We start from the raw sequence: 13,784 nt of genomic DNA on the forward strand, positions 1-13,784 counted from the left end.
CTCCTCCTCCTCTCTCCTTCACTGGTATATACACTTTTTTTCGTGAGCTTCATATATTTATAGAGAATTTGCAGTTTATAGCACTTTTTATCATGCCTCTCAAACAGTTCCAAATCACTCAATGAATTAAGTTATGCAGCTACTGTTGTAACAGAGCACCCATTCTGCACACAGCAAGGTCCCCACAAACAACAAATAAGTGCACAAGCAGTTAATGTGTTGTGGGTGGCATTGGCTGAGGAAGAAATGTGGGCCGGACCTCACTAATTGCATACACCTAAACCACCATGTTATGAGTTCTATCCTCTCCTGCTTAGGTTTGGTTTTGAGTGTGCTATGCCAGGACAATGTTTTCAAACTCTGTCTGGGGAAGGGATTCTCTGTATATCTTGGTACATTTCCTGTCCTATCTTCTGAAAGACCAAAGCTCCCTTACCCAAAGGAAAAGTAGTGCAGAATTGTTATTACAACAAAGATAACAAAGTCAATAAATATAGAAAAATTATTGAATCCTAGGTTATTGGATTTCATGTCCTAGGGACCCCTACAACAGGCTGAAATACAGGTCTGTTATTGTTGGTGATGGGAGCAATTTGATGTGACTAAAAGCATCACATAAGAAATATACAACATTAAAGCATATATTGTGTGTGTATGTGTATATAATCAATAATCAAAACTAGAACTATTTTGGTATATAATGGTTATTGTACATGACAAAGATGTCTAAATGTACATACTTGGGGATGATGGACTTTGGCAATTCACCTATGTTTCTTAGTTTAAATAAAAGTCAAATTACAACATTGTGCTTTCACTCTGGTCAGGATGGGTTGGGAGAATTTACAATGTGACTGGTGGGATAAGAACATTAAAAATTAGGAGCAGGAGTAGGCCATACTCCTCCATTCAGTAAGATCATGGCTGATCTGCCACCTCAACTCCACTTTCCTGCACTATCCCCATATTCCTTGATTCCCTTAATATTCTCTGAGCTGATTAGACCTCCTTGCTGCCTTCATCAGTGGTGTGAAGAACAAAAATTTGTGAAGTAATTTTAATCAAAAAGTAAATGCTAGAAATAGCCATTTCAGAGTTGTTTTTTTTAAAATAAGGTTTTTGAAGATGAAGATTATTACTATTTTAAACATGAAGGAGTGTTGAAGCGATCCATCAATCCACACCAAGTGCGACATAAGCGGCTGGAAAAGGAGCCCAAGGTAAATGAATTGATGAGTTGCATGTGCATAGTTGAGCCATAAATGACTATTATTTTCCAGTCCTTTCTGGTTACAGGTATGGTGCCAGAGGACTGCTAATGCTGTACCTTGGTTTAAAAAGGGATAGACCAAGTAATTACAAGCCAGTCAACCTAACCTCAGTGGTGGGGAAATCACTGGAAAAAATCTGAGGGCCAGGATAAATCTTCATTTGGAAAGACATGGATTAATCAAGGACAGTCAGCATGGATTTGTTAAGGGAAGGTTGTGTCTGACTAACTTGATAGAATTTTTCGAGGAAAGTTGATGAGGGCAGTGCGTATGATGCATTGTTATATGGCTTTTAGCAAAGCTTTTCATAAGGTCTAACATGGCAGACTGGTCACGAAAGTAAATGCGCATGGGATCTAGGGCAAAGTGGCAAGTTGGATCCAAAATTGGCTCGGGCAGGAAGCAAAGGGTAATAGTTGATGTTTTTTTTTTGTGATTGGAAGACTGTATCCAGTGAGGTTCCTCAGAGCTCTGTGCTGGGACCCTTGCTTTTTGTGGTATATATCAATGATTTGGACTTGAATGTTGGGGGTATGATTAAGAAGTTTGCAGATGACACTAAATTAGGCTGTGTGGTTGATAATGAAGAAGAAAGCTGCGGACAGCAGGAAGGTAATCAATGTATTAGTCAGGTGGGCAGAACAGTGGCAAATGGAATTCAATCCAGATAAGTGTGAGGTAATGCATTTGGGGAGGTCTAACAAGGCAAGGGAATACATATTAAATGGTACGATACTGAAGTGTAGAGGAACAAAGGGACCTTGGAGTGCAGGTCCACAGATCCCTGAAGGTAGCAGGCCAGGTAGATCAGGTGGTTAAGAAGGCATTATGGAATACTTGCCTTTATTAGTCAAGGCATGGAATACAAGAACAAGGAGGTTATGCTTAAACTGTATAAAACACTGGTTAGGCTACAGCTGGAGTACTGTGTGCAGTTCTGATCACCACATTACAGGAAAGATGTGATTACACTGGAAAGGGTGCAGAGGAAATTTACAAGAATGTTGCCTGGACTGGAGAATTTCGGCTATGAGGAAAGATTGGGGATACTGGGTCTATTTTCTTTGGAACAGAGGAAGCCTGAGGGGAGACCTGATTGAGGTGTATAAAATTGAGGGGCCTGGATAGAGTGGATAGGAAGGACCTGTTTCCCTTGGCAGAGGGCGCAACAACCAGGGGACATAGATTTTAAGTAATTGGGGGGTGGGGGCGGTTTAGAAGAGATATAAGGGGCAATGTCTTCACCCAGAGGGTAGTGGGGGTCTGGAACTCAAATGCTTGAAAGGGTGGTAGAGGCAGAAACCCTCACCACATTTAAAAGATACTAGGATGTGCATTTAAAGTGCAGTAACTGATAGGGCTACGGACCAAGAGCAGGAAAGTTGGATTAGACTGGATAGCTCTTGGTCGGCCGGAACGGACACAATGGGCCGAAATGGCCTCCTTCCGTGCTGTGAAATGCACCTTGTGTCTGCTTGTCTCATTAGTCTCAAGGCAGGCAGCAACAGGCAATGAGCTTCCACTATTGAGTTGTAATTTTAATTGCAGTGATAGCTGATTTATTTGTTTCATGTTATATTGGATAGGCATATCCTATTTTACAATGCTGCTTCCTGAATTCTGGTGAGTTTTGGAGGGGATGGGAGGGGCATAGAAGCCTAATAAGATAAAATTGACACCAAGTCAAATTGGCAGCTGTTTTGAGGGGTGACTAAAGACTTGGACAAAGAGGTGAGTTTTAAGGTAGAGGTTTAGGGAAGGAATTCTAGAGCTTGGAGCCTAGGTGGCTGAAGGCACGGCTGCTAATGGTGGGGAATGGACAAGAGGCCAGGGTTGGAGGAACGCAGAATTTTCTGGAAGTTGTAGGCCGGAGAAGGTTACAGAGACACAGTGAGGCCATGAAAAGGTTTAAACTCAGAATTTTACATTTGAGACCTGGAGAGGGCTGGGAGCTAATGTAGGTCAGTGATGACTGGTGATTGATGAATAGGACTTGGTGCAGCAGCAGAATTTTGGGTGAGCTTAAGTTTATGGAGGATGGGAGGGCAGCCACGAGAACATTGGAATAGTCTAGTTTAGAAATCACAAAGGCATAGATGAGGGTTTCATCAGCAGATGGACTGAGATGGGCTATGTTACAGAGGTGGAAATAGGTGATTTTCGTGATGGAGAGGATGCGGATGTTCAAATAACGCACTGAAGTTGCGAGCAGTCTGGTTCAGCCTGGGTTAGTGGCTGGGGAGCTGAATGGAATAATTGGCAAGGATACAAGTTTGTGGCAAGAGCCAAAGACGATGGCTTCAGTCCTCCCAATGTTTAACTGGAGGAAATTACAGCTCACCCAGGACTGGATGTCAGACAAGCAGTCTGTCCAGGGAGGAAAAAGTAGAAAATGTATTGTATTTAATGAGCTTTTAGAATACTGTTCCTTGTGAGTTTTAAAAAAAAAAAGCAGTGCCCAAAATAAAAGGTGTATTGAATTGGTGCACACTAATCTTTGGTTTGGCTTGGAGTTTGATTGATTGCATAATACTGTAAGAACATTAAGAAATAAGAGCAGGAGCAGGCCATTTGGCCTCTTGAGCCGGCTCTGCCATTCAATAAGATCATGGCTGATCTGATCTTGGCCTCAGCTCCACTTTCCTGCCTGTTCCCCACAGCCCTTGACACCTCTGTAGTTCAAGAATCCACCTTTAATATATTCAATGACTCGGCCTCCACAGCTCTCTGGGGTAGAGAATTCCAAAGATTCACGATCCTCAGAGAAGAAATTCTTCCTCATCTCTGTCTTAAATGGTTGACCCCTTATTCTAAAATTGTGCCCCCTAATTCTAGATTCTCCCATGAGGGAAACATCCTCTCAGCATCCACCCTGTCAAGCTCCCTCAGAATCTTATGTTTCAAAAGATCACCACACCTCATTCTTCTAAACTCCAATACAAGAGTTCATTATTTAGATTGTGCTAGTGTATGGCAGTATGAACTCTGGCCTGGTTTCTCTTATCATTTTAATAGAAATGGTGAATATTTAATGAGGGATCTATTACTTCAGCATTATTGCTTGTTAAACTGTTTTGAGCCTTTTAGCCTTCAGCCCCTGACATGAGAATTTACTGCTGTCTCATTGTTTAGGTGAAGTGGCTGGAGCAACAGGTAGTAAAAAGACGGCAGAAGCGAGGATTTGATGTTCCTTCAGATCCTTTGTATCATAAACAGTGGTACTTGGTAAGTAGGGGTACTCTTGGGAAAAGGTGATCCCGTAATTTTTAAATGTTTTGAATCTCTGACTCAAAGCTCCACTTGAAAGATTAGTAGTAATATGCAGAAAGGATTTAAAAAAACAAACTTCCAGCACTGTAGAAAAAGAGTTTAGTTCTTTTAATTACCCTACCAATTATTGATTGTCATTCATTTTGTGTATTGTATATGTACTAATGCAGCCATATTTTCTTTAAATAGCATTTTATCTCGGGATGTTGGCACTGTTAGAATCTAACTATTTCTCTTCATCCAAGGGGTACTTAAGCCAAATATAGATGCCTAACTAAATCAGCACAAACTGGGAACTGCTACAACACCTTTCAGTCTATGGCAGCACCTATACTTGTTCTGAGGTGTTTGGCTCCTGTGAATTCTTGCAGCCTTTGCTCCCACTCACTCTCTGAATTTTGTCTGCTGTCTCACATGGTCACATGAAACATTGAGGTTGTTCTTGTCTGTTGTCTTGCAGCTTTTCCTCTTTGGTTCCATACTTTATTACCTTTCCTCTGCAGTCCAAATTCAATTTCTTTAGTTATATCACTTGTCACTTGCTGTCACATTTGACCCTGTAATGAGCTTTTTGGCCACATATCCGCAACATAACTAAGACCGCTTATTTCCACCTTGGTAACATCGCCCGTCTCCGCCCTTGCCTCAGCTCATCTGCTGCTGAAGCCCTCATCCATGCCTTTGTTAACTCTAGGCTTGACTATTCCAACGCAATCCTGGCTGGCCTCCCACTTTCTACCCTATGTAATCTAGAGGTGATCCAAAACTTGGCTGCCTGTGTCCTAACTCACACCCAAGTCCCGCTCACCAGCACCCCTGTGCTCGCTGACCTACATTGGCTTCCGGTTAAGCAGCGCCTTGATTTCAAAATTCTCATATTTTCAAATCCCTCCATCTCTCCCTATCTTTGTAATCTCCCCCCCCCCCCCCCCCCCCCCGAGATGTCTGCGCACCTCTAATTCTGCCCTCTTGAGCATTCCTGATAATCACTCAACCATTAGTGGCCATGCCTTCTGTTGCCTGGGCCCCAAGCTCTGAAACTCCCTGCCTAAGACTCTCTGCCCCTCTACCTCTCTTTCCTCCTTCAAGACACTCCTTAAAACCAAGCTTTTGGTTACCTGCGCTAATTTCTACTTATGTGGCTCAGTGTCTCCTTCCCCTCCGCGGCGGCAACAAACCGCTGTCTCCTTCCCCTCCACGGCAACAAACGGCGGTTTCCTCCCCCTCCCCTCCACAGCAACAAACGGCGGTTTCCTCCCCCTCCCTCCCCTCCGCGGCGGCAACAAACCGCTGTCTCCTTCCCCTCCCCCCCCCCCCCCCCCCTCCGCGGCAACAAACGGCAGTTTCCTCCCCCTCCGCGGCAACAAACGGCGGTTTCCTCCCGCGGGAACGAACGATGGCTGCAGCACTTTCACACAGGTAGGAAGATGGTTTATTTAATCTTTTCTTTGCTTATAAATGTTTATTCAGGTTGGATTTATTTGTATAAGTATAAATAAGGATTGATTGTAGAATTTAATGACTTCCCTTCTCTTTTCTCCCCCCCCCCCCCACCTCGTTCTGGACGCCCAATTTGTAACCTGCGCCTGATTTTTTTTAATGTGTAGAACAGGTTTTTTCAGTTCTACAAAAATCTTCACTTGCTCCATTCTACTTTAGTTTGGAGTACGTTTTCACTGTGGAAACTTTGAAATCAGGCGTCAGTGGCTGGACACGCCCCCTTTTGAAGAAAAAATTCTGTTCCAAAGTAGAACTGTTCTACCTCACTAGAACTGCAGAAAGAAAAATGTGGAGAATTGCGATTTCTAAGATAGTCCGTTCTCCACCAGTTGCTCCTAAAAAATCAGGCGCAAATCATGTGGAAACATGGGCCCATGGTGCTGTGTATTTGCACTGAAAAATAAAGTAAGCACAGTAGATTGCAGAGCTAATGCTAATAATTAAAGTTAGCAATTTGAAATTCTAGATAATAAAAGCAATCATTTCCATAGTAGCTTACTGAACAACACTCTGACAACAGTAGAGCATTACAGGATCAATTGCATAGACATTGTTGGCATTTCCTTCAAATCAGGAAATTTCAATACCCCATGTGATAATTAACTTTTACTTCTTGTGTGCTCTTTATTCACAAAATAAAATCTGGTCTCCACTAGAATATTGCATCGTACTTATACCAGATTTTTTTGTAAAATGAAAAGTACTAGTTGAAAAACTCACTGAAATGTTGAATATTTCACTGCACACAACAACAGGTTTTTTTATTTTGCAAGGATCATAATTGAAGAGCAACACAGTTCCCTCCTTCCCCAAACCACCAAATGTGTACCATTATTATTTAATGCTCCATGGCTTCAGGAAAAATAGTAAGCATGTATTCAAAATGAATTCTGGAACTCCAAGTGCTACTGGGAATTGAAAGGGAACTGTATGCTTTAATTTTAGCCTAATTACAGTTCTTTAGATTAAAAAAGGCATCACTAGAGTGTTTAGCCCAAGTATTTTCCAGCAGCAGGATCTAATTTTCAGCAACCTTATAAATCATAGTATTTTTAATAAAAAATATCATGCACATGATATACCAAACTCATGCTGAGATAGCCTACTTCTGTGGAGCCCTCCTGCCAAAGTAGGCAGTTTTAAATTAACAAAGGGTAGCCCTGTTAAAAATGGTTGAACTGAGATGCTAAGCCTGCAGCCACAGACATTGTTAATTTGTTGTAAGAATTAGCCAAGATGAAAACCATCTTAAAAAGGTAAGTGTGTTTTTAAATTTCATTGAACAACATTGCGGACAAGCAGGTTGCTTGCAACTGGAGTCTTGTGGTTCGAGAGTCCCAAAAACAGCACATCGTTTGGTTGTCCCAGCACATGTCAACCAAGCACTTTGTCAATTTTTACTAAGTCAGACAGTAGACTCATTACCTTAATCTGTGATAAAGCATGCATGTCAAGAGTGTTAGATACTGAAATACACGTCATACAATGAATTATCAGCTGGAGGTTTGATTTTTTTTTCCCCCCTCAAACTAGGTGAGCAAATGAAGCCTCATTGTGAACTGCAGTTTAGGTCTGGAGTTACTATCACAGGGCAAGACTCCATTGTTGCTTTAACGTTTAATGTAATTAAGATTGATAGATGATACAATCTCCAAACAAGTTGCTTGAAATTCAAGGAGGGAAAATAGCCATGGAAAAAGTAAGTTCTGCAGTTTCTGTTCATCTCTGCCATCATATGTAAGGAACTCTAAAGGGCACTAAAACCAGGCAGTGTCTTTCTTTTCGCCAAGAGGGTCTAGAAGAACAATCTTCTGCTTCTGTTATATGTACAGCAAGTCACCAACTGTGCTGTACAGTAGTTTGCCTATGCTACTGTTCCTTCAAAATGATATTTGTAAATAAATCTGGGTAGTAATTTAGACTAACGCACACAGAGTGGTCTAGTACTTTGATTAGTTTTCACCTTCCAAATGGACAAGAAACAGTTAATTGTTAGACTGGATTACTGACTCAGTGTGGCAGAGTAAATAAAAAGCATAGAATTCAGCTTATAAGAGAATTGATCCAGTTATTGAAACTATCAAACTGCTAAACTGAGGGGAAAAAAGTAATTCATATTGCGGTCCAGCAACATTTAAGAGATCGTGTCAATATTTTATTTTTAAAGAAAAAGGAACTATTAATCATCATTGGCAGTCCCTCGGAATCGAGGAAGACTTGCTTCCACTCTAAAAATGAGTTCCTAGGTGACTGAACAGTCCAATACGAGAACTATTATAAAATATACAGACAATTCAAGGCAGATTCTGGGCATCAAAATAATCACTTTTGACATTGCAATTTATTTTAGTTGTTGCAGAAAGCCAAGTGTTATTTCAAGTGAAATATCAATTTCATGGATAGTGTAATTATTATTTGCTCTTGGTTGGGATATCGAACCGTGCGTATGAATTCAATGCATATCGTAACTGGCTGTGGTAATCGGACTTCGCAGCATTTGTAGGGCCAACGCTAGATATTTTATTTACCTTTCTTCCAGGGCCCAAAACAAAGGAGAGCTAATTACTAGCAATGGTTTCTGTAATCTCTCCTCCGCAAAGCTTCATTTAAGCTCTTGTTCAAATTATGCCATAAAATGCATATTTATTTTCTCCTTATTTAAAAAAAATTCAAGTAACATCTGTTGCTCGTTGAAGAATTCTGGACCAAAATGTGCCTTCATCAAAATATTCCAATAATCAAGGCCTGTATTTGAATTGTTTTTAAATGATATCTCTCAACTTTATTTTCCTCCTCTTCCACTTCCACCCCCTAATTGTGGGATGGGAAGCTAAATGGCAAGTAATGTTATGCTCCAGTCACATTTACAAACGTTCTATTATTTGAGCAACGGCTGAACTGGAGAGGACATGCTGTATGCTGGTTAGACAAGATGCAGAGAGCAACTTTCAAGGACAGGCTGCAGTGAGCACTTGTATGGAACTAGGGTAAATGAGGCAACAGAGAGCACTTTTGGAGCTTGTGGCCTGTAATTACAAAAAAACTACAAGAAACCATAAAAATCAACTCCAAGTCTGGGACCACAGAAAGTGTGTGTATGGGACAACAACAACTTCTATTTATATAGCACCTTTAACAGTGAAACATTCCCAAGGCACTTCACATGGATATTGAGATATAGAAAATTTGGCACTGAGCCGCTGTGGAGGGGAGGGAGGGGGAGGAAATTGCCGTTTGTTGCCGTGGAGGGTGGGGAGGGGAAGGAGACCGTGAGAAGGGTAGCCTCAGTGCTGATGGCAATGTGATTTTATTAAAAAATGTTCAAAAATTAAACCGCTACAAAGAACTACAAAAATGGCCAAGTGCCAATGTTTCCTTCACACTGCGCCAACGCGCACGCGCAGCGTTGCCGGCAGGAAAAAAGCTAATTTAAATAGTACCCGCCCCCTCCCACTTACAAAATCGGCACTAGTGTAGGCTCCGCCCCCCTGGACGTCGCGCCAAGCAGACAAGGAGCTGCAAAGCGCTCGAGAATAGCGCGTTTTTTTTCTGGCGCCGTTTTAGGCACGAAATACGGGCGCCCAGCTCGGAGGGGCGCCCGTTTTTTATCCTGTGGAAACTTGGGCCCCATATGTTGGTGGTAAAGGCAGAATTTGCATATCCTGGAGGAGGTGGTGACAAAATGATTACCATTTAAATTAAAGTCTCTGGTATCATCCATGAAATTTCATGCCTTTTGTGGTGATGCACAGTCCTCTGGCCAGTGTCGATGTTGGCCTTGAACTCTTTTTTTTTTTCTACATGTGCAAACAGTACAGAAAGGATTCTGGTTGCTTATTTCACCTTTGGCATTTTTCTTGCTGTGTGGAGAATGACCTCTGATCAGTGCTTCAGCAAGAACCTGGTACTTGGGTAGTTTATTTAAATCAACATGTATGTATTTATACAGTAGCACAAAGTTCTAATTAATTAGTGACTAGATTTATATATTGTGTTAGTGTTGTGGTGAGGAGTGCTGCAAATATTGGCAATATAGCCGAGGCTAAAATGTTCATACATTTGGGATTATTGTTGAAAATTATATTATGTACTCATTGCTTGTTCAAGGGATTGTTTTATTAAACCACAGAATAAGATTAGGATTTGCTTAGATACTGCAGTAACTGTTATTAATTGCAATGGCTGCTTGTGGTGTTGTCTTTTTCAGAACCATGAGATTCCTAATGACCTAAATGTTCTGTCTGCCTGGAAGCGGGGTTATACAGGCAAGGGGATTGTGGTCACCATCCTAGACGATGGAATAGAAAAGAACCATCCGGACTTGGCTGCTAATTATGTAAGATCTAATAGAAGCTCCTTGAGAGTCCATTGTGGTTCTATTGTAGCGCTTCTCAAATAGCAAAGTAGGGAGAATTGCAACAGAGTGGCCAACATTGTTTCATGAAGTGTGTGTCAATAGTACTTTTGTGGTGAAAACTTAAACAAGACAAAACATTAGCCAAATGATAGAAAATGTAACAATCTAAAGGAAAAACTTCATTTTTATATAGCACCTTTCATATCCTCTGGAGTTCCAAGTGCTTCACAGCCAGTGTTGTCACTGTTGGGTAGGTAAATGTCCCAGCAAAGTCCCACAAACAGCAAATGAATGATCAGATAAATATTGGCCAAGACAGCTGGAGAGCTCCTTGCTGTTCTTTGAATAGTGCCATGGGATAGTTTATGTCCACCTAAGTAGGTGGATGGAGTACATGTTTAATATTTCATCTGAAAGAATAGAGTTCCATCAGTGCTGTGCTCTACATTGAAGTGGCTGCTTACATTACATGCTCAAGTCCTGGAGTGGGGCTTGAACCCTCAACCTTCTGACTCCAATGAGTGTTACCAACTGAGTCAGAAATTGATCATTACTTCTATCATTTAAAAAAAAAAAATCTTGCATTACATTTAATTCATGAAAAAGTAATTACATTATTGTAATTGGGCTTCTAATTCACTTAATTACTTGTAAGGTTCTAAAGCTGTTTTGCCAATTAGAAAAATATATATGGAATACAGAATTTTATACAGTTTCATCTGCCTCTGGAACTTTTGCAGACAGTATTAATGCCTTGAACATGTGCAGAATAATTCTCTGCATTTGAACATGGCCTGAAACAGTGTTGTTGGAGGATGCATTAGGCAATGAAGAACATAAATAACATAGTAATAGGCATCTGTTAGGAAGTCTGAAAAGTTCTTCAGAAAGGAACAGATATTCAGCATGTATATTCAAGTAGGATTTTCCATTTTGATGTATATTTAATTGTAAGGAGTTGTGTGGGCCATCTAATGAAATGTAAACCCACTTGCAAAGATTGGCACTATTGCATTCTTTGCGTAGTCATGAACCAACTAATGGGGATCGGTATCCATATCATATGTTTTCTTAATTAGAACACCGCCAAAGGGAATGTTTTGCATGTTGGTGTTTTCTTCAGTACACATGGAAGCATTCCAATGAACAAAATATTTAGAACTATTTCAATAGCAAACGCCGATGGAATAGTATCTCTTAATTATGGTAAGTTGTTAATTTTCCACACCTGTGATGGATTTGTAACTTGCAATCATGCAGTTTATCAAATGTGTGTTACTGACTGCCATAAACTTTGGCCAAATCAGACCGACAGAGATTTTATTTTCACCCAGTGCTGTATTTGATTCTCTGAAAGTCATGGAACATTTTGATTGCAGTAAGAGTCAAGGCAGGAAAAATTGTGATTTCCACAAGGGCACAACTTTGATTTTTACCCTATTTAAATTTGAAAGGAAACTCCACTCACTGACCGTACAACATTTCACTGTCAAACTACTTGGCTCAGCTAGTTTATTCAGGTGAGTTGCGAAGACCAGGAGGGTCCCAATTTTGATACCTGGTAGGAGCACTGCAACTGGCCTACAAGCCCTGGGATTAAAAAAGAGGAAAAATCAGCCAGGAGATCTGCTCCTGGTTCCTATCCAGTAATTCCTGCTGGAAGTGCATGTGCTTATGTGTGTTGAAGATGTAATTGGGTACAGTTATGATTCCCCCAGAGATCAAATAATTTTCCCAATACTCACACTAAAATGGCTACTGAGGTGACATAAAACACCTGGTGCCTGTGAAGTACTCCCAGCAAGAAGCTGCTGCCTTCAGTAGAAGAAGGAAAGACTTGGATTTAAATAGCGCCTTTCACGATCACCGAATGTCTCCACGCTTTACAGCCACTGAAGTACTTTTGGAGTGTAGTCGCTGTTGTAATGTAGGAAATGCAGCAGCCAATTTGTACACCAGCAATGTGATAATGACCAGATAATCTGTTTTTAGTGATGTTGATTGAGGGATAAATATTGGCCAGGACACCGGGATAACTCCCCAGCTCATCTTCAAAATAGTGCCATGGAATCTTTTACATCCACCCAAGAGAGCAAACAGGACCTCGGTTTAACGTCTCATCCGAAAGACGGCACCTCTGATAGTGCAGCTCTCCCTCAGCATTGCACTGGAGTGTCAGTCTAGATTTTTGCGCTCCAGTCCCTGGAGTGAGATTTGAACCCATAACCTCCTCACTCAGAGGCGAGAGTGCTACCCACTGAGCCACAGCTGACACGACAGGAGAAAAATTTGATGGGGCCAAATAAATTTTTCTTTTTCTTTTCTCTTCTTTCTCTTTTCTCTTCTTTCTCCTCTCTCTCCTCTCTCTCTCTCTCTCTCTCTTCTCTCCCCTTTTTTTTCTCTGCCCCCGCAACCCTGTGGATTTTGGGTTCTCATACTAGCAACTATGAAGTTGGAAATTCACAGACATAAGCATAACCTGTTACAAAAGCAAAATACTGCAGATGCTGGAAATAACTCTGTTGCTTTCTTCTGTTTAAGAAAAAAAAATTCTTATTATTTGCAGGACCCTAACGCAAGCTTTGATATTAATGATAATGATCCTGACCCCCAGCCCAGATATAATTTTAATGATGAAAATCGGTGAGTTCTTTACATTTGCATACGTGTTTTTTAAAGATTGTATTTGCTTTTCAACTGAATCAGCGATAAATGCACGAGTAATCCAGTAGCTGTTCAATTATGTATAATGATGATGATGCTTGGTGTTGGAAGGTTACCATATGCACAGCAATTCAAATATAAATCTAAATTAGTGACTGAAGGTAGGCAGGCACTGTGAGTTGTAAATTCCTTCAAATATTAAGATTATGACATTTACTTTATGCTGCCATCAATATTTCATTAGATTATATACAGCAGTGGAAAGCTTCACTGACCTAGATTTGGAGATGTACAGTAGAAAGAAAAGTAGAAGTGGAAATTCGATCGCGCCTCTTGCGGTATTAACCCGGGCGGAGCAGAAATTTTGCGCTGGGAAATGAAGGCGTTCCACACCTCTTTTGGGGCACTAGGTCAGCTGAGCAACTGAAAATCCAGAGGTAAACAGCGGGCACCCGAAGAGCGGCTTCCGTGAAGAAAAAATCTGGGGGGGAAAATGGCAAAAACACCAAAAACATTCCCAATACATTACTCGCGCTACACAACATGTAAAAATAAAAAACAATCACACTTGCCTCAGGTCGACATTACTTACCTCACTGCGGCCGGCACAGCCTGGAACGCCAGCTTCCACAGGTGTTCCCACTAGGGGGGCGCTGCGGATCGGATGCCAACCAAATATCGAGCCAGGGTCGTTGCACACCGGCTCGTGTCTCCGGGGCAGT

General features: G+C 41.2%; 1 protein-coding gene across 3 annotated transcripts in view; it reads left to right on the top strand.

Moving 5' to 3' along the window:
• The window catches only part of LOC139228559 (proprotein convertase subtilisin/kexin type 4-like), a 38,636-nt gene that overhangs the window by 1,440 nt on the left and 23,412 nt on the right, over positions 1-13,784 (top strand). Inside the window, exons 2-5 of one of the 3 annotated variants that reach the window (XM_070859672.1) lie at positions 1,116-1,220; positions 4,404-4,496; positions 10,249-10,377; positions 12,965-13,041. In XM_070859672.1, coding sequence (XP_070715773.1) covers positions 1,116-1,220; positions 4,404-4,496; positions 10,249-10,377; positions 12,965-13,041 — 404 coding nt within the window. Of the gene's footprint in view, positions 1-1,115; positions 1,221-4,403; positions 4,497-6,916; positions 7,741-10,248; positions 10,378-12,964; positions 13,042-13,784 lie in introns of those variants that run through there. The other 2 variants (XM_070859674.1, XM_070859675.1) reach the window with 2 other exon arrangements.

This window comes from Pristiophorus japonicus, chromosome 18 (assembly GCF_044704955.1).
Source record: "Pristiophorus japonicus isolate sPriJap1 chromosome 18, sPriJap1.hap1, whole genome shotgun sequence".
Classification (NCBI taxonomy): Eukaryota; Metazoa; Chordata; class Chondrichthyes; family Pristiophoridae; genus Pristiophorus; species Pristiophorus japonicus.